The sequence below is a fragment of the Tamandua tetradactyla genome, chromosome 5 (genome assembly GCF_023851605.1).
Source record: "Tamandua tetradactyla isolate mTamTet1 chromosome 5, mTamTet1.pri, whole genome shotgun sequence".
In the NCBI taxonomy this organism is placed as follows: Eukaryota; Metazoa; Chordata; class Mammalia; order Pilosa; family Myrmecophagidae; genus Tamandua; species Tamandua tetradactyla.
In genome coordinates, this window is record NC_135331.1 from 168,274,334 (window position 1) to 168,296,243 (window position 21,910).

A 21,910-nucleotide genomic window follows, 5' to 3' on the forward strand; every position below is an offset into this window, starting at 1 on the left:
ACCACAGTTTTGTTCTGCAAGCCAGAACATATCAGGTGGTTTTCAGCCTCTGTGTGAATACCTCCTATGATGGGGAACCCACTATTTCAAAAGGCAACCTTTTCTATTCTTAGGCAACTGGAGTTAATTTCTTCCCTTTGATAAGTTGAAACCTGCCTCCCACTGTCCTAGTTTGCTGTTGGGATACTCAGTTTTTTAAAGTGAGCGTGGAAATTGAGAATTAACAAATTTTTGGAAAAAAGTATATTCTTTGATACTAAGAAGGCCTGGTTTAAATCTTATGTCAGCCACATGACCTTGAGAAAATTATCCAACCTTCCCGAGTCTCACTTTCTTCACTTCGGGGTGTGTGTGTGTGTGTGTGTGTGTGTATGTATGTGAATATGTGTATGTGTATGTCAAGTGCTTAATGTAGTGCCTGAAACAGGTAAGTAATTAATAAATGGTAGCTATTATTATATTACTGTTTTTATTAAGCACGGACAAGTCTAATTCCTCTTCTACATGACAGCCCTCCAGATATTTGAAGGAGCAGTATTTTTTTCCTTCTTTCTGTAACTCCTGTACTATTGTTTCTAGATTCACTACTTCCTGGTATGTCACCTTTGGACATACTTCATTTTTCTGTGTACTTTTTAGAATTTGATGAGACCTTTTAGGAAAAGTAGTGGGAACAGAGTAAGAAAATTAGACAATGCCGATCACTTCTTGATTAACATTTTTATACAAAGTTTAAAATTTATTTTTTGCATTTTCTTTGTATGTAGTATATGTATGCTTAACCTTAATGTGGTACATATAGAAATATATTCTATGGTTCCCTTTCCCAAGAAATCACTCTACTTTCTAACTTTTTATTATGCTAACATATACATTTCAGAATTTCCCGTTTTAACTACTTTCAGGTAACATGGTATTAATTACATTCACAATATTGTCTATCATCATCACCATCAGTTACCAAAACTTTTCTGTTACCCTGTGGTAGTTAGGTTCAGGTGTCAACTTGGCTAGGTGAAGGTGCCTAGTTCTCTTGCTGTGGACATGAGCCAATGGCATGTGAACCTCATCTATTGCTGATTACATCTGCAGTCTGCTAGGAGGTATGCCTGCTGCAATGAATGATGTTTGATTTAATTGGCTGGTGCTTAAATGAGAGAGCTCAATGTAGCACAGTCCAAGCAGCCCAGCATACCTCATCTCAGCACTCACAGCCCAGCCCAGGCCTTTGGAGATGCAAGAAAGGAATCACCCCGGGGAAAGATGTTGGAACCCAGAGGCCTGGAAAGAAGGCCAGCAGAGATCGCCCTGTGCCTTCCCAAGTAAGAAAGTACCTCAGTTGAAAGTTAGCTGCCTTTCCTCTGAAGAACTATACGTTAACTGAATAAATCCCCTTCTACTGAAAGCCAGTCTGTCTCTGGTGTGTTGCATTCTGGCAGCTAGCAAACTAGAATATACCCCAAACAGAAACTCTATGCCAATTAATCATTAACTCCCTATTCCCTAACCCTGGTAACCCATATTGTAGGACATTATGAATTTTCTTACTCTTTCATATTAGTGAGATCATGCAATATTTGTCCCTTTGTGCCTGACTTACTTCACTCAATATTATGTCTTCAGGGTCCATCCCTGTTGTCACATGTATCACAACTTCATTCCTTTTTATGGCTAGATAATATTTCATAGTATTTATATACCATATTTTGTTTGTCCATTCATTGGTTAATGGACACTTGGGTTGCTTACATCTTTGGGCAGTTCAGAATAATACATCTATGAACATATTGGTGTGTAAATCTCTTTGAGTCCCTGCCTTCAGTTCTTTTGGGTATATATCTAGGTGTAGGATGACTGAGTAATATGGTAATTCTGTATTTATCTGTTGAGAAGCTGCCAAATGTTTTCCATAGTAGCTGCACCATACTTTCCCATCAACAAATGAATGAATACATTCCTATGTCTCCATGTCCTCCCCAATACTTGTTATTTTATTTTATTTTTTTCTTTTAACAATAGCCATTCTAGGTGAGTATGAAATGCTGTCTCATCATGGTTTGGATTTGCATTTCCCTGATAACCAATAATGTTGAATATCTTTTGATGTGCTTTCTGGCCATTTGTATATCTTCTTTGGAGAAATGTCTATTCAGGTCCTTTGCCCATTTTATATATTGGCAAGGAGAAAAATCATATGATTAAGTCTATAGCTCCTGAAAATATATTGGATTAAATTCAGTATTTATAGTAGGGTTATTTGGCTCTTTGTTTGTCGAGCTATATGATTTCTTTATATATTCTGGATAGTTAACCCTTTTAGATATGTTGTTTCCAAATATTTTCTCCCAGTCTGTAAGTTGCCTATGTGCATTTAAAATGAAGATCTTTGATGCACAAATGATTTAGTTTTTTTAAAGTCCCATTAGTCAATTTTTTATTTTGTTGCTTACACTTTTTTCGTAAAGTCTAAAAAATCATTGCATAACACCAAGTCTTCAGGATAATTCTATATGTTTCTTTCTGTTAGTTTTATCTCGTTTTGGTTATATTTAGGTATTTGATCCACTTCAAGTTAATTTTTGTATATATTGTCAAAGTAGGGTCTCCTTCATTCTCTGGCTTATGGCTGTCCAATTTTCCCAGCACCATTTGTTGAAGAGACTATTCTTTCCCCTTTGAATGGACTTGGCAATCTTATTGATATCAATTGGACATAGATGTGATGGTATTATTATTTCTGAACTTTCAGTCCTGTTCCACTGGTCTACATATCTGTCCTTGGCCAGTACCAAGCGTTTTTGATTACTATAGCTTTTTAATAAGTTTTAAAATTGAGAAGTGTGAGTCCTCCAACTTCTTTTTTTTCCAAGATGTTTTTTGGCTTACCCTTCCCTATAAATTTGATAATTGACTTTTCCACTTCTGCAAAGAAGGCTGCTGGACTTTTGATTATGATTTTGTTGAGTCTGTAAATCATATTGGATAGGATTGACATTTTAACAATATTTAGTCTTTCAATCCATGAACATGAAATGCCCATCCATTTATTTCCATCTTCTTTCATTTCTTTTAGCAGTGTTTTCCACATGTAAGTCCTCTACATCTCTCGTGGTTTGGAGTTATGAACCTTAGAAAACATGTACTTAAATTTAATCAATTTCTCTGGGTTAGAACTCTTGTAAATAGTACAGTTTTTAAACATTTTTATTGTGAAATACAACACATATGCAAAAAATAATACATCGCAAAGTACATTTTAACAAATTGTTATAGAACATATTTCAAAGTTTGGTATAGGTTAAGTTCCACAATTTCAGGTTTTTCCTTCTAGCTGCTTCAAGACATGATTCAGCAGTCATACTCATTTGTTTAATCCTATCTTCTCATTATAATTCTTCCTTATCCTTTGGTCCTTTTCCCAATCTTTAGGGATATTTGGGCTATGCCCAGTCTAACTTTTTCATGTTGAAAAGGGGTGTCAACAGTATGGGATACGGGGATGGAACTAGTTGAGATACCTTATTTGTTCAGGACTTATTGGGCCTTAGGAACCCGTCTGGTGGTTATAGGTTTCTGGAAAGTAAACTTAGTGCTTCAAACTTTTGTAGAATCCCACATAGAGACCTAGGTCTTCTTTAGGGTTAACAGGAATGATGTTGGTTAGGTTTGGCAAACCCTGGCAATTAGCAATATATAGCTGAAGCTTGCATAAAAGTAGCTTCCAGAATAGCCTCTTAACTCTATTTGAACTCTCTCAGCCACAGATACCTTATTTGTTCCACTTCTTTTTCTTTCCCCTTTTGGTCAGGACAGCATTGTTAATCCTATGGTGCCAGGGCCAGGCTCATTCGTAGATGTCGTGTCCCACATAGGGGGAAGGTAATGATTTTCCTTGCAGAGTTGGGCTTAGAGAGAGAGAGAGAGAGACCATATCCGAGAAACAAAAGAGGTTTTCTGGAAGTTCTCTTAGGCCTAAGTATAGGTAGACTTAGCTTCTCCACTACAGAAAAAAGTTTCATAAGAGCAGGCCTCAAGATAAAAGGTTTGGCCTATTGACCTGGGAGTCCCTAATGTTTCAGACAGTATCAGGAGTTGCCCAGGTGGGAAAGTTTAATAGTTCCATATATTTTCTACAGTCCCTCATGGGACTTTGCCAATACTTTTGAATTATTTACCCAACATAATGTGGAATGTAACTGGGTATTACATTAAGTTTTATATAATTACAAGCCCTTGTTCCCATTCTGGGCTCCCTGTGTTTGGTCTGTTTAAATAAGCTACCCAGGCAGGTTGAGTTAGATTGTGTACTACAGAAAATTTAGGTTTCGGACAAAATAAACCTCTTTCCCTTTGCTCTCATACCGTAGGTAAAGCTCTAAAATACTTACATCTTCTTTTGCCTTGTATTCTGGTTTACCTTAGTCCCAACTAGACCAACTTCATTCTTTTCTCTAATTAAAGCCTGATCCCTTTTTCTGTTTCTTTAATAGCTGTTGTATGCAGCAATGCTGACTTTCAGCTCTGCAGAACTCCAACTCTGAGTCTTAAGTATCACACAAGCACCCAAAATTTCATGGAAATATGAGGTTATACACATATAACCCAGCGTCTCAGATTCTAGAAGTAACACAGCTCCAGATTAAATATGACTGCTATAAGAGCTTACAATCTAGTCCCCAATTTTCTTATAAGTATTTTCTGAAGAGACCATACAATATTTTTCCTTTCATTTCTGACTTATTTTGTACAACATAATGTCCTCAAGGTTCATTCATCTTGTTGCATGCCATGTGACTTAATTCCTTTCTGTAGCCGCACAGAAATCTGTCATATGTATATTCCACTGTTCACCTTTCTGCTACTCAGTGTATCCTTCAGCCATCTCCATCCATTGGGCATCCTGGATAATGTCCAAAATAAGCAATCTATGTCTCACAGTATCCTTACTTAATTGTACAATCAATCATAAACAATCTTCAGTTTTAGGTAGTTGTCATTGCTCCAAAGAGAGAAATAACCAGTAAACATACCCTCATCAAATAGGAAATCTAAACCTTCCTTTAACTCTTGCCCCCCACCCCCACCCCTAGTTATTTACCCCTGGTATTGCTGTGGTACTGTTGATGTCTTCCTGTTAACTCTATGCCATAGCATGTAATAGTAGTGTTCCCTCTTGTGATGGTTAGGTTCTGGTGTCAGCTTGGCCAGGTGATGATACCTAGTTGTCTGGTCAAGCAAGCACTGGCCCAACTGTTTGTTTTCTAGTTTATCCTGCTTGGGGTTCTTTGTGTTTCTAGAATGTGCATATTCATGCCTTCTGTTACATTTGGAAAGTTTTCTGCCATTATTTATTTACATACTCCTCCTGTCCCTTCCTCTCTTTTTAATCCTTCAGAGGCTCCTATCATAAATTGGTATGCTTGATCATGTCCCAGAGTTCTCTTAGGCTCTTTGTTTTTTCATTCTTTTTTGTTTCTGATCTGCAGCCTTACTCATTTCAACTGTCTTGTCTTCAAGTTCACTGATCTTTTACCTGAGCCTATCTGCTGTTGAAACCCTTGAGGAAAATTTTTCATTTCCTTTATTTATTTATTTATTTATTTCTTGCATGAGCGGGCACCAGGAATCGAACCCAGGTCTCTAGCACAGCAGGCAAGAATTCTGCCACTGAGCCATTGTTGCCTGCCCTTTCATTTCCATTTTTATAGTTTTCAACTTCAGCATTTCTATTTAGTTCCTTTCAGAAATTTCTATCTCTCTGAGATTCTTCAATTGTTTTTCATTGTTTTCCTGATATCCTTTAATTTTTTCTCTTTTTATTTATCTCATTGATCATATTGAAGATCATTTTTAAATGTCTTTGTCTGCTATGTCCAAAGTCTGGTCTTCTTCATTGATGGTTTCTGGATTTTTATTTTGTCCCTTTGGATGAGACATCCTTTCCTGTTTCTTTGTTTATCTTATAATCTTCTGTTGTATCCTATATAGTTTAATATTTTTAAGTGTTAACTCTTGAATTTAGTTCCTGAGCTGTCTGTTCCTTAAGGTTTTATCTAGCTAATTATATGGTAGAGATTCCCTTGATTGCCAGGAGCACACAAGCACAAACCAACCAACAGATGCAAAAAAAAAAAAAAAAAGCCCTAACCAGTCTTTGCATATTGGTCCTGTGTTGGCTGATAGTCTCCTTCTGGGTTTAGCCCTCCTATCAAGATCAGTTGGCAACAAATGTGAAGTGCTGAGTTTTCTCCATCTTTTCTGAGCCTGTGTCTTGTCCTGAGTTTGTGTCCTTAAGGAATTCCTAGGTTTACATGAATTTGAGTGTCCCCTCTACTACCTATGAAACAGACTTTCTACCCTTTCCAAGGATTCTGTTGCATGACTTAATAAAATAAACCTTATTTTGGGTTTTCTTTTATATTTTTCTTATTAATAATATTTTTTGGAGTAATGTAAATGTTCTAAAATTGGTGGTAATGAATGCATAACAATGTGATGATACTGGGGGCCATTGACAGTATACTTTGGATGAATTGTAAGGTGTATGAATATGTCTCTATAAAATTTCATTAAAAAAAAAAAGGCAGGTAATCCTTTCCCTCAGGCTTCTTTGACTTAATTATGTTTTCATACTGCTTCCTGTCTCTGAGCTGCTTCTACCTGCATGGCCAGTCTGGGGGTGAGCCAGAGACTAGTTTCCTGGTTCAGTTTTTATGCTGCCATCTGATAGCTTGACACCTACACATAGACACCCCAGTGTGTTCTCACCAGAACAAGGCCCACAGTGAGCATGTGGGCTCACTCCAGATCCTGCCATGGAGGAGTTGCGTGTGTGTGTGTGTGTGTGTGTGTGTCTGTTGGGGAGTTTGTGGGAGTCAGCATCGACCCATAACCTAACCTTCCCCTGCTCATTTTAAAACTTTGTTTCCTTGGTTAAACACTTGCCCAGTTATTGCAACCCTTTAACTGTTTTCTGGAGTTTTGAGAAAGACAGCTCTGACAGTTTTTGCTAGTTGTTCAACAATTTTGTGAAAGCATAACACCCTTCAGGGTCTTACACCACCATCTAGGTCAACCAGAAGCCCTAAAGCCAATTACATTATAAAAGCAGCATTTTTTGAATGTTAAAATGTTTTGAGCCTGATTGAAGATTGCCTTTTTTTTTCTTTCAAATATGTAACAGTCACACACTTTGAGCAGTATAAATGGTAGAGGCCATTATTTATGAGTCTTATCAGCACAAATCATAGAACTGTTGCTTTGTGGCTTCTATTTGGAAGTTTTGTCTGGCTACAGCCATCATCGGAAAGCAGCCCTTGTATTATGAAGAAGTAGCGGTAGCTTGTCTCATTAAGTGGTAAATTAAAACAGTTTCTATTTCTATTTAATGTCTTCCAGCAGTGTCTTAGTGAATTAACCTCAGCTTAATGAGGTAAATGTTGATACTTTAATTCATACCACTGTGCTTTTTATTTGTCAGCTGTGTAGGTGGTATAGCTTACAAACATTGTCCATAAAACTGAACAGCGTAGTGTTTTGCCATTGGTTTTTATGAGTTTAATTTTACCTGCAACAAATTGCGATATATGAGCAGATGGTATACATCTTAGCAGTAATTCAGGTATCAACACTGCCAGTAAACAACATCTTCAGTTCAAAACTCTTAGGCCTCATAATCATAGAGAATTTACAATGAAGACTAACATTGAAATTGCCTGGTGCCTTTAGTTTATGGAGTTTTATTTCCCTGATCACCTGAACTTCCCCTGAATATTTGGCTCAGAAGAGTAGCTCCGAGGTTAAGAAGGAATATTTTACACGTGTGAACTGAAATGGAAGCCAGTATCATCTGGATATACAATAATTAATATGTTTCAGAAAGAATGTTTTTTCCACTTCTTTTCAGTGACTTTATGCCTAAGACCGTTGGCATTGATCCAAGTCCATTCACTGTGCGTAAACCTGATGAGACTGGAAAATCCGTTTTGGGGTAAGATTTGCATATAAAATGAAATTTTAAAGATTTGCATAAAATAATAGCACTAGGATTATAATTTCCACCAGAAACTAATGACCTCAAGTCACATAATGTGGGGCACAGTGTATTTATTGCATCTATACAAATAGTTTATTTATAGCACTGGGATAACTAAGGTGTTTAATAGCAAAAGTAGACTTTATGGGAATTTCAGCAACACAGTGCATTTTATCATTTTAAATTAGAAATATAACAGGTGACATAAAGGCAGGTAGCAGATATTGCATGTAATGTCCTATAAATCAGTCAGCTTCCTCTGTTTACCACAACATAAAGTACATAAATAATAATTTTTATCCATTTTATTTTAAAGATTAGATAATTGATAGATTTATAGGAAAATAATGTGTAAAATACAGAGTTCCCATATACCACCCTATTATTAACACCTTGCATTAATGTGGTACATTTGTTAAAACTTTTGAAAGAACATTTGTATAATTGTACATATAGTCCGTGGTTTCCTATAACATTCATTGTTTGTGTTGTACAGTCCTATCATTGTATTTATTTTTATTGACATCCTGAAGAAACATAAAAGCAAGCATGCTCAGATAAAGAACTTAAGATTTTCTTGATATTGCTGTAAGATTTTGTGTGACAGTTATTATATTATTATAAAAATATATATACCTTTATTATATATGAGGATGAAGACAAACCATGTTTGCATCTTCATGCTTAGAGACTGAACTGACATGTTGTGTTCTAGCATAAGAATCTCTGTCAGCTCCACTGATCTGCCTAATCCAAATGATAAGATTCTTCTGGATATGACAGAAACTCTGTCTAGAATGCAGATAAAGAGGCTCAGTTGCATTTGGGAGTGCATATGATGTCCTAATTGCATTCTGGCTACATGTGATTTGTACAATGGGAGATATATTAATATTTTTCAGTACACCATTTCTGTGGCTTAAATATATGGTCCTTAAATACCTGCAATTTTAAGCCTTGGGACAGATGCTAAGAGGAATTTTAAAAAAGCAAAGTCCTCTGGGGTTTAGAGTTCAAGAAGTCCCCAGCTATGCATACTGATAGCACAGTAATGCTATCAACTTTAATTTTTAGTTGTAGAAAGTCAGAAACTGAGTTGTTTTCTATAATGTATAACCCAAGGTCAAGAAGCATTCCACTTTCTTTTTTCTAGAACATTTTACAATATTGCAGTATTTTTAGTCTCTTATAGAGAAATTTTTTGAAGTAAAAGTGAAATAGTAAGCATTTTTATAAAAGCTATATTACTATAAAAGCTATATTGTATTACTATAAACTATTTTCTGAATTGATAAATAATATTTTTATTACTCTCAAATTTGGTGTTAAAATTAAAGTGAATACTTTTACAAGTGCATTTTTTCCCTGTTTTTTTCCTCATCTATTCCCTACATTTTAGGAAATCTTCCACAGGTATAGTTATTTACTAATAATGCAGTAAATTTTTAAACTTAGTTTATATTTGTCACTGGCTCATTGTTTTGGTACAAATAATCAGTTGATATGCTGTAAGTCATAAAAATTCATAGGAGGGAGAGAAGAATGCATGGATTTGGCTATTGACCTTTTCTTGAAGCTTACATATTATAGATAATTTTACTATTAATCTTAAGCATATTGTTGTACCATAAATTTTGAAAATATTTATTTTAGTTACTAAAGGAAAGCATAAGAGCCAAATGGTGAGACGACTTTCTGTGCACTCTGCAAATACATTTTGTTTATTTTCTGAATTTATAAGAGGGCTTAAATTCGCATAAGGTCAGTATACACACATGGTGAAATATTAAGCACAATTGGCTTAGTATTTAGCACAACTTGAACCTAGAAAGTAGTCTCCGGGGACTAAGGTTTTGGACAAAGTGGCACACAGTGGTCTTGGGGGTTCACACTCACATCCCTCTTTTTAAAGAAACAAAAGCAACAGAGAAGAAGCTGTATTACAGCGGAAAACGGCAGCTAGCGCCCCGCCGGCGCCCAGCGAGGAGGCTGTGTCCAGCAGCTCCGAGGACGATTCTGGGACCGACCGGGAGGAGGAGGGCTCTGTGTCGCAGCGCTCCACGCCAGTGAAGATGACCGACACGGGAGACAGTGCCAGAGTGACCGAGGTGAGAAGGGAGGGGGCTTGTGCAGCCCATCATGCGGCTCTGGGGAGTGATCCTGGAAATTCCGTTTTCAGCCAAAAGGCTGAGATCAATAAATATGGTGTCGGACTCACACCATTTCAGTGTCTGGTGTTTGAAGCACTGCATAGGATGAATGCATTAAGCATGCACATTATTGAAGATGGTTTCTTTTCAAATACAGTTGGTGTTTTTGCTCCCCTATATAAGGAATTTCATATCACTTTGAAATTTTTAAGTGGATCTTGTCCTTTTTTGAGCAGCCCATCCATTGGAGATGTTGTGCACTTAGTCCCCTGCTCGCCACATCACTGGGATGCAGGGTTTTGTGTCTAGCCCTCACCATCTTTGAATAGCCACAGAGGCTATGTTCATTCAATGGGAAATCAGATTATTTTAAACCATTAACCAAAAATTTGGTTTATAATGAACAGGTTGAAGAAACATTGTGATTGCTTTTGTGGGAAAATTCACAGGTTCATGTTACTCATCTTTGGAAATAATTTGCTAGATGTCTAAAAATTCTTCCTGTTTCCTTATTTTTGTTGTAAACCCAGAATGTTGTCCAGCCTATGAAAGAGGTGTATGGAATTAACCTCTCAGATGGTCTCTCAGAAGAAGATCTCTCCATTTATTCAAGGTAAATGCTTTCATGTGGAGATTAAGGGGAAAAAATACAAGTATTTTATTACAATGACATAACTAATGTGGCTTTGTAAAAGTGAAGGTAGTCAGCAATACGAAAGAAAATTAATTTCCCTTAGAATACAGTAGTAGCATTTGGAAGGTATATTTGAAAATGTTAATTCATCTGAGTTAAAGGACCTGGTACCTGAGACTCTATACCCCAATGATAAAAATTTGTGATGCACACATTTTCAGTGCTCATATATAGCTGCCCTCTGAAGTACAAATACAGTAATTCCCACATTAACAAATCCTTAGAGTCAAGGTACCTTTTTTGCAAAATTAGGAATACTGAGGATTTAAGACATTGCATTGACTTTAGTTTTGGGGTGCTGATGGGAGTGATGGCTGAGGAGGAGAAAGCAAACAGTGACACAAGCGTGTCAATTCAGGATAACAGACTTTCTTTAGGCAGATCTAGCTGAAAGGAGGGGATCCACCAAGAGGTCTCCTCTGAAATTGTATGCATAAGTTTGTATGTCTATGCAACTTTTTAAGAAGATTTATAGCTGATTCATACTTTAAGAAGGTTCATACTACTATGTTCTATGAAAAATCAGATTTCCAAAAGAATTCTTCACCCAGAAATCCTTAAGAACCCAATAAGAACACTGTAAATACCCCCCTCAGCCTAATACAATCATTCAGAGGACTTAATTATTGCATGTGAACACAGTCCTACTTCATTCACCTAAGTTTGGCCTATGTAAGCTCTGTAATATAAATTGAGACGTTATTTTCAGTTTCTTTTTAAGGGGGGAGCATTTCATTAAGAGAATCCATTCATCAAGATATTGTCAGCTTTTTCACTTCAAGCTAATAAGATCTGCTATAGAATTTGTAAAATATAAAATGCATAGCATTTCTTGACTGCAAAAGCAGTTTTGGTAGTTTGCACTCATGAATACACATCACTGTCTCTCCAACAGCAAACTGATCAGTCAGAGCTCATCTACCCACTCTGCACTCATGCACACATAGGCACACAATTATTTATTCATCGCAGCTATCAGGATTCCTTAGCTGTCCTCTTTAGTATTTGGAATGGCCTTTATAAGCAACATGGTCTGGAAGATAGATTATCTACTGAAGACTCAAGACTGAATGATATGATTTTGCTTCTTACATGAGTATGAGGGTACATGTCAGACTGAAACTTTTGCTCAGGTGAAGCAAAAGAGAAAGTGTCCCGTGCTTTAGGCATGACTTTCACTTGGATCCTTATAAGGTCCGACTACTGCTGAGGCTCATTTTGCCTTCCCCCTTCTCAGAGAATCAGATACAGCCTTATTCAGCCCCAATATCTGGGAAATAAAACAGTCTAGTGCAATGGCAGGGAGGAAGGAATCCATGTTTGGAAATAAAATTCTATGTTTAATATTCTAAAGAGCATTACCTCTTTTCATTTGTACAGTACTTTACAGAGTGTTTCCAGATGTTTTATTTTATTCGATCTTTTACCAACTCTGAAGTAGATTGAAAAGATATTATCCCTCCCATTTGATGACTTATCCTGGAGACATATGCTGTGCTTCTCGTGATTTGACAGTGTACTCATCTCTATTCTCTTGATAATATCAGCTGCCTCTGCTTATGATGCAGCCCTGAGGGGAAAGGGGAGAAATGGGGACCTGGTCATCTCTTTCTCTCTCTGTGAGTAGCAGGGTCCTTCATGTGGGCAGAGAGCCCCTCCTTGGCTTCTACCTACATACCTGCCTCAAGGCATCTTCCCTCTCCTTCTGTTGTGGGCACTGCTATAGCAGAGGAAGCCTCCTTTTATCAGTATCTGGTAGGTAGCTGTGCCAAGGGGTGGTGAAGGCATGTTTAGGGACTGACTGGTACCCACTTCCACCCCAGCTGTCCCCTTGTGCTCTCTGAGTGGCTCCTGTGACCCAGAGCGCAGAATTCCAGGCCAGGGCATGACCCCATGTAGTACTGCCCTGAATTGGCAGGTGCTTCCTCCCACCCCGGCTCAGTACCCATCAGCTGGTACCCACCAAAGCATGTGTATGGAATAGGCAGTCCCCTGACCTAGCCTCCAGGCAACAGCACTCTCCTGGATTACCACAGCACAAGGTGGGGAAGAGAAGTGAGGCAGCTAGAACTGGCTTCCGCTGCCTGTTTTCCAGCTTCCTGCTCTGCTGCCAGTTTCTCCTCCATTGAGACTTACCCATCTTCAGATTCTGAAGAATTTCTTGGTTTTACAATTTTGTTCTAATTGCCAAGTCCCATTTTCTACATGTTCCTTTTCCTTCTTCTTTTCCGCTATCTTGGCTTTGCTTTCTTGACCAAACCTGAAAGTTTTCTTAATTCCTTGAAGCCTCACATTCTTACCAAATCATTTTTGTGAAAATTCCAATTATAAGTGTGCATATGATTTGAAGATTTTAAAGTTCTATATATTTGCTAGATATTATGTGATATTCTTGGAAAAAATGGATCTAGGGGTACAAGGGTAGTTCAGTGGTAGAATTCTTGCCTGCCATGCAAGAGACCCAGGTTTGATTTCCCGTGCACCTCCCCAAAAAACAAACAAATAAGCAAACAAACCAACCAAACAAGAAAAAAAAAATTCAGCAAGTGGTGCTGCAATAACAGGGTACCAACATGGAAAAAGAACTGTGATACCTCCATACAGCATACAAAAAAAAAATGAATCTACAAATTTTCATTTGCTGAAGCAAAATGTTGGATAAAAAGCTCTTTACACATCTTTCCATAGCACTATAATGATTTAATAATTGGTAGGTTCTGTGGCACTCTTCTTGACCTAAAAAAAGCTAATAAAAAATAAACTATAAAATTATCCATAGTCATCAAGAGGAATATTTAAATAGTAGAAAAGTGGAAAGGAAATCAGTTCTTTAATCCTGCCCCATAACCTCCTAGGGGCACAAAGCACCTACATCCCCAAGGGAAGGTGGGTTCAGGTAGCACAGGGCATGCCTCAGCAGGTATGCAACTCTTAAACAGCTGGCTGGGATCCCAGACTGCTAGGTGTCCTCTTAGCCTGCTGAGCTGATCTGGGGCAAAGCCTTTTGGCTCTTGGCTTTAAAGCCCAGTTGAGCATTGTTCAATCTCTTCTTTAAGGAGGCATGGCAGCAGTCCTACTTGGGTGGTTTCCTTGGTCCCCTCCAGCTTGGTGTCTGCTGTATCCTTGGTGGAGGGACGGCAGATGCTCAGTGGAGATTGTTGTGGTCCTGAGGAGACTACGGCCATGTCCTGGATTCTCAGCAGCATTCCTGTTCCAGGAGGTGGATCCCTTACCTGACCATCTTGTTGTCATTTATCTCCTTGCAAGTACCTCCCCTCAGGTTTCCCCATGCTTCCCTCTCCTTCACCCTTAGATATATGAGGCCTTGAGGGAACGTTTTCCTGGCTCCAGAAACATTTCAGTTCAAATTCTACTTTACTCTAACTTCAAAGAAATTCAGTGAGATTAACATTTGTTCCATTCTTATAGCCATTGTTCTGACTTACATTTTAAGCAGAATCCCTTCTCCTGTCTTACTAACAAACCCACTTTTAAACTAAGCATCCATTTTGTAAGTAAAATCATATTTTACATAGGAAACTTTTATGTGTTTTTCTGAAAGAAACATCTTACTGTCATTCGAAAGCTCATACCATTTCATGTGACCCACTGCATTTATTACAAGTAGTTCCTTCTTTAACTTACTTTTATCCATTATAATTTTAGATTTGTTCAGCTGGGGCAGAGTCAACATAAACAAGACAAGAACAGCCAGCAGCTCTGTTCCAAGTGCTCAGATGGAGTTATAAAATTGTGAGTAATAAATTAGATTTTTTAAAACATCTTCATATTAACATCACTCACAAGTGCCTTTTTTTGGAAGACATTTTAAAGAAGGCCATCGGTCTTGTCACCAAATGAGTATAAGCACCAAAGCATCTCCTCATAGTACCTTATTCGAGGGAAACTTGGGGGACGGGAAAGAAATTGACAGCTTTAATTATACGTGAATTGAGCCCTTTAGCGGTGGAATTGGAACTGATGGAAACTTCCCTTCCTGAACTTTGCCCTTCACTGGGTAGAGGTAAGATGATGAAACAGCTCTGATCCTAGAGTCAGGTTCCTCAGGTTCAGTACAAGATCTTTAAGAGCAGGGATGAGTTTGTCTTTTCTAGCTTTATATTACTACCAGTTCTCATCACTTGCTCTAAGTTAAACAGGTGTTTGGTAAATTCTTAAATAAAGGTTCAAAACCTGGCTCACAGTCCTCCCACTTCCTGGATCTTCACCTTGATCAGGTAACTTAAGTGCTATGTGACAGATTCTTCATCTACAAATGAGATCATAATAATAATACCTACTTACTAGGAGGATGGAAAGGATTAAGTGAAATAATGCATACAAATTGTTTGAAACAGTGTCTGGAATAAGTTCTCAGTAAGTGGTAATCATCACTACTGTCATCATCATCTTCATATTTGTCTTTTTCTCTGCTTGTTACCAAAAAAGGTGAAGGATTGTGACCAGGAAAGGCTTCCTAGCACCATAGGCTGTTATGTTTTTCCTATAAAATGGGTCACTGTGGAGTTTAAATGAGGAATATTTGTGAGGCATCTAGGTCAGTGTCTGGTATAAGATCAACATTTATTAACTACTCTCTTCCCTTTTGTTAGACTAACGTTTATCAGTTTGTTCAATAAATTATTTATTTGATAACTACTGATTGCCTAACTCCTCCATGTATTACGTCTTCACAGTTCCTGATTGACAGTTAAGAGGCTATTATGGTAATCGAGGCAAAGACTTGGTGCTATGGAGAGTAATGGCTTTAAGGATTTTGGGAATGGGATGGATGTGAGAAAGATTTAGGAGCTAAAATGGAAGGACTTGGATACTGACTCACTGTGGAGAGCAAGGAAGAGAGAGGTGCTTGTGTAATGGGCTGGATAGACTGATTTGTTGATTCATTCATTTATTCATGCAGCAGATAGGTACTGAGTACACTCTGTGTTAGGACTGTCGATGTTGCATTCACTGAGGTAATGGGCAGGAGGACCCGGTTTGTCTTTAAAGTAACATCAAAATGGGGAAGTTTAGGAGGCAGCTGGATCAACTGATCTAGAATTCAGAGCCTGGGCTGGTGATATGAATGCATATGGGTGGTGATTAAATCCTTGTTTAAGGATGAGACCTCCTAGGAAGAGAGAATGGAGTGAGAAAGGGTCCACGTCTGAGTTTGGGGATCTCAGTTTAATGGACAAATGCAGAGAAAAATGGATCTTCAAGGGAGACAGAGATGGCAAATTAGAGAAGCTGAAGGAAAATAGAGACAGTGTTTTATCACAGCTTCCAAAAAAGACTGTTGATCCCTTCTTTTCCTCTCCCCATCACAGTTTTTTTTCTCTATTTTTAGCATATAAATACCTGTTAATTTAGAGACATTTTTCTTATGATTAATTAGCATAAGGAATTAAGGGCTCCCAAACAAATTAGCCACAGAAGAAAAGCATTTAAATGTGTCCATAAAAATAAAAGACAATAAAATTGCATTATACCCCTAAAATATTGTGGTACAACTTATGAGAAGAGAACCATGAGGAAATGATACAGCATACAAAATAAAATAAAATATATCACCTGGTTTTCTTTCACATTGTGTCTATGTTGATCTGTAGTTGGTCTTGAAGTTACTACTTGCAAATTATTTTCCTTAAAATATCTAGTATTTAAGATTGGAGCCAAGATGGTGGCTTAGTGAGGTGTAGGATTTAGTTCGTCCTCCAGAGCAGCTAATAAATAGCCAGGAACCTACAGAACAATTACTGGAGCCACATCAGTGACTGGACACGCAGCGTACACCAGTCTAGACCAGCTGGACCGGCTGCGAGCCCCCCCAGAACCATGAGTTCACCAAGCCACAGTGGCCAGCACCCCTCCCCCACAGGCTGCTTGCTTCTCAGAGGGGAAAGGAAAGGGACTTCACCAGCAGCAGGGGCTGAGCGCAATAAAACTCTAATTGTGGAATTAATTCAAAAATTCTGATTACTAAAAATAGGCCCCCGGCTCAGCTGAACTTCAAGTAAAAGCAGAGGTCGTTGGTTTTTGCCCCAGCGCAGAGGAGGCAGGGCTGACAGAAAAAGAAAAAAAAACAAGTTTATTTCGGATTTGAAAAGGTCCAGGCCCTAAAGGAAAGGAGGGGGCACAAAGGACCTGGAGATACACATAGCAATATACCAACTTAAGCTTGTGATTGGCAGACCCAAGGAATGGGGGTCCTGCTCTGAAAAGGATTTTTCTCTTTCATTTTGGTGGCTGTGTTTTCTACTATTTGCTCTTTGGATATAGCTGCAAGGCTTCATGGGTTCTACTGCCCCAGGCATAGGCAGAATTAAGCTTGTTTAAGTGTTTGTCTGGAGCCTGTACCTTTCCCAGGAGAGGGGTGGGGCCCAGCTCAGGTGGAATCCCTCCTTCAAGGAGTTCAGATACCCAGGTCTGGAAGTGAAGCAATTAAAACCAGCCTACAACCTCTCCTCTGTCTCCACCACACCCCCAGCAGGGAGAGTCTGCTGAAGTTAAAGGTACCACATCACCTTATGCTGGTGAGACTGGCAGGCAGACAAGCACCACATACTGGGCAGGATAGGAAAAATGGAGAGGCTTCATAGGAAAGGCTTTCAATCTGCTGGGTCTCACCCTCAGGGAAAACTGATGCAGGTGATTGTTTCCTCCTGACAGGAGGCCAGTTTGGTCTGGGGAAATCTGGCTGGGGTCTATAGTACCTAAGTAGACCTTCCTAAGGAGGATGGGGAGGGGAGGCACCATACAGGCAGGGCAAGCAACAAGAAAACAAGAACTGAAAAATTCTGATCTGTTAAACAAAACCTGAGCTAGAGGTCCAGAATAAGCTGAACTGAATGTCAAAGAAAAGATAGACAACAAAGTCATCCAGCAAGAGAATCCTAGGTAAAAGAAGTGAAAAACTCTCCAGAATAAACTAATTAAGGTAATTAAATGCCTAGATGCCAGCAAAAAATAATGAGTCGTACTAGGAAAATTGAAGATATGGCCCAGTCAAAGGAACAAAGCAACAATTTTGAGATACAGGAGTTGAAACAATTAATTCAGACTGTTCAAACACACATGGAAAAACCTCATCAAAAATCAAGTTTGTGAATTGTGGGAGAATGTAAAGAAGGCAAGGGATGAACAAAAAGACAAAATAGAAAATCTGAAAAAAACAAATCTTAGAACTTATGGGAATGAAAGGCACAGTAGAAATGATGAAAAAACGACGGAAATCTACAATGTCAGATTTCAAGAGGCAGAAGACAGGATTAGTGAACTGGAGGACGGAACATCTGAAATCTGACAAGCAAAAGAAAATATAGGGAAAAGAATGGAGAAATATTAGCAGGGACTCAGGAAATTGAATGACAACATGAAGCACACAAATATATGTATTGTAGGTGTCCCAGAAGGAGAAGAGAAGGGAAAAGGAGGAGAAAAACTAATGGGAGGAAAACTTATGAAAAACTTAAAATTGCAGATCTATGAAGTGCAGTGTACCCCAAACAGAATTGATCCAAATAGATGTACTCCAAGACACTTACTAATCAGAATGTCAGATGTCAAAGAAAAAGAGAATCTTTAAAGCAGCAAGAGAAAAGCAATCCATTACATACAAGGGAAGCCCAATATGACTATGCATATATTTCTCAGCAGAAGCCATGGAGGCGAGAAGACAGTGGGATGATATATTTAAATTACTAAAAGAGAAAAACTGCCAACCAAGAAATCTATATACAGCAAAATTGTCCTTCAGAAATGAGGGGGAAATTAAAACATTTTCAGTCAAAAAATCACTGAGAGAATTTGTGACCAAGAGACCAACTCTGCAGGAATACTGAAGGCAGCACTAGAGACAGATATGAAAAGACAGGAGAAGTGTGGAGAAGAGTGTAGAAATGAAGACTATCAGTAAAGGTAAAAAGAAGGAAAACTAGATATGACATGTAAAATCCAAAAGGCAAAATGGTAGAAGAAAGTACTGCCCATACAGTAATAACACTAAATGTTAATGGATTAAGCTCCCCAGTCAAAAGACATAGACTGGCAGAATGGATTAAAAAACAGGACCCATCTATATGCTGTCTACAGGAAATGCATCTTAGACCCAAGGATAAACATAGGTTGAAAGTGAAAGGTTAGGAAAAGATATTTCATGCAAATAACAATCAGAAAAGAGCAGGAGCAGCTATACTAATTAATATCCAACAAATTAGACTTCAAATGTAAAGCAATTAAAAGAGACAAAGAAGGATACTATGTATTAATAAAAGGAACAGTTCAACAAGAAGACATAACAATCATAAATATTTATGCACCAAGCCAGAATGCTCTGAAATATATGAGGCAAACACTGAAAAGAGAAATAGACACATCTACCATAATAGTTGGAGGCTTCAATTCCACATTCTCATCAAGGGACAGAACACCTAGACAGAGGATCAATAAAGAAATAGAGAATTTGAATAATACAATAAATGAGCTACACTTAACAGACATTTATAGAACACTGCACACCCACAACAGCAAGATACACCTTTTTCTCAAGTGCTCATGGATCATTTTCAAGGATAGACCTTTTGCTGCATCACAAAGCAAGTCTCAATAAATTTAAAAAGATTGAAGTCATACAAAACACTTTCTCAGATCATAAAGGAATGAAGTTGGAAATCAATAATAGGCAGAGTGCCAGAAAATTCACAAATATGTGGAGGCTCAACAACACATTCTTCAACAACCAGTGGGTCAAGGAAGGAATTACAAGAGAAATCAGTAAACATCTCAAGGCAAATGAAAATGAAAACATGACATGTCAGAATTTATGGGATGCAGCAAAGGCAGTGCTGAGGGAAATTTATTGCCCTAAATGCCTATATCAAAAAAGAAGAAGGATCAAAAATTGAGGAATTAACTGTCCATTTGGAAGAACTAGAGAAAGAACAGCAAGCTAACCCCAAAGCAAGCAAAAGGAAAGAAATTATGAAGATTAGAGCAGAAATAAATGAAATTGAGAACATGAAAACAGTTGAGAAAATCGACAAAACCAGAAGTTGATTCTATGAGAAAATAAGATTGATGGACCCTTAGCGAGGTTGACAAGAAGAAGAGAGAGGTTGCAAATAAATAAAATCAGAAATGGAAGAGAGACATAACCACTGACCACACAGAAATAAAGGAAGTAATGAGAGGATACTGTGAACAACTTTATGCTAATGATCTAGACAGCATAGATGAAATGGACAACTTCCTAGAAAGGCATGAACAACCAACATTGACTCGAGAAGAAATAGACCACCTCAACAAACCAATCACAAGTAAAGAAATTGAAAATTCAATCAGTCATTAAGAAGCTCCCCAAAAAGAAAAGTCCAGGACCAGATGGCTTCACATGTGAATTCTAAACAAATATTAAAGAAAGAATTGGTACCAATCCTGCTCAAACTCTTCAAAAAAATTGAGGAGGAGGGGAAGCTACCTAACTCATTCTATGAAGCCAACATCACCCTCATACCAAAGCCAGACAATTACCAAAAAAAGAAAACTACAGACTAATCTTTCTAATGAATATAGATGCAAAAATCCTCAATAAAATTCTTGCAAATCGAATCCAGCAGCATATTAAAAGAATTACACACCCTGACCAAGTAGGATTCATCCCAGGTATGCAGGGCTATTTCAACATAAGAAAATCAATTAATGTAATACACCATATCAACAAATCAAAGCAGAAAAATCACATGATCACCTCAATCGATGCAGAAAATGCATTTAACAAAATTCAACATCCTTTCCTGTTGAAAACACTTCAGAGGATAGGAATAGAAGGGAACTTCCTCAACATAATAAATGGAATATATGAAAAACCCACAGCTGACATCCTCAATGGAGAAAAACTGAAAACTTTCCCCCTAAGATCAGGAACAAGACAAGGATGTCCACTATCACCATTGTTATTCAACATTATGTTGGAAGTTCTAGCCAGAGCAATTAGACAAGAAAAAGAAATACAAGGCATCAAAATTGGAAAGGAAGAAGTAAAACTCTCACTGTTTGCAGATGATATGATACTATAGGTGAAAGACCCTGAAAAATCCACAGCAAAACTACTAGAGCTAATAAATGAGTACAGCAAAGTGACAGGTTACAAGATCAACACTCAAAAATCTGTAATGTTTCTGTACACTAGTAATGAACAATCTGAGGGAGAAATCATGAAAAAAATTCCATTTACAATTGCAGCCAAAAGAATAAAATATTTAGGAGTAAATTTAACTAAAGAGATAAAAGACCTATACAGAGAAAACAATAAGAAATTGTTAAAAGAAATCACAGAAGACCTAAGTAGATGGAAGGGCATACTGCGTTCATGGATTGGAAGACTGAATAGAGTTAAGATGTCAATTCTACCTAAGTTGATTTACAGATTCAACGCAATAGCAATCAAAATTCCAACAACTTACTTTTCAGAAATAGAAAAACCAATAAGTAAATTTATCTGGAAGGGCAGGGTGCCCTGAATTGCTAAAAGTATCTTGAGGAAAAAAACACGAAGATGGAGGTCTCACCTGCCTGACTTTAAGGCATATTATGAAGCCACAGTGGTCAAAACAGCATGGTACTGGCATAAAGATAGATATATTGACCAATGGAATCGAATAGAGTGTTCAATCTTTGATAAGGCAGTCAAGCCAACTCACCTGGGACAGAACAGTCTCTTCAATAAATGGTGCCTAGAGAACTGGATATCCATATGCAAAAGAATGAAAGAGGACCTGTATCTCACACCCTATACAAAAGTTAACTCAAAATGGATCAAAGATCTAAACATCAGGTCTAAGACCATAAAACAGTTAGAGGAAAATGTAGGGAAATATCTTATAAATCTTATAATTGGAGGTGGTTTTATAGACCTTACACCTAAAGCAAGAGCATTGAAGAAATAAATAAATAAATAAATGGGAACTCCTCAAAATTAAACACTTTTGTGCATCAAAGAACTTCATCAAGAAAGTAAAAAGACAGTCT

General features: G+C 37.8%; 1 protein-coding gene across 2 annotated transcripts in view; it reads left to right on the forward strand.

Moving 5' to 3' along the window:
* Positions 1 to 21,910, forward strand: part of FIG4 (FIG4 phosphoinositide 5-phosphatase) — a 186,602-nt gene that overhangs the window by 113,999 nt on the left and 50,693 nt on the right. For both annotated transcript variants that reach the window (XM_077162640.1, XM_077162641.1), the window contains 4 exons: positions 7,907 to 7,990; positions 9,948 to 10,143; positions 10,716 to 10,798; positions 14,546 to 14,632. In XM_077162640.1, the coding sequence (XP_077018755.1) occupies positions 7,907 to 7,990; positions 9,948 to 10,143; positions 10,716 to 10,798; positions 14,546 to 14,632 (450 nt within the window). The remainder of the gene's footprint in view (positions 1 to 7,906; positions 7,991 to 9,947; positions 10,144 to 10,715; positions 10,799 to 14,545; positions 14,633 to 21,910) is intronic.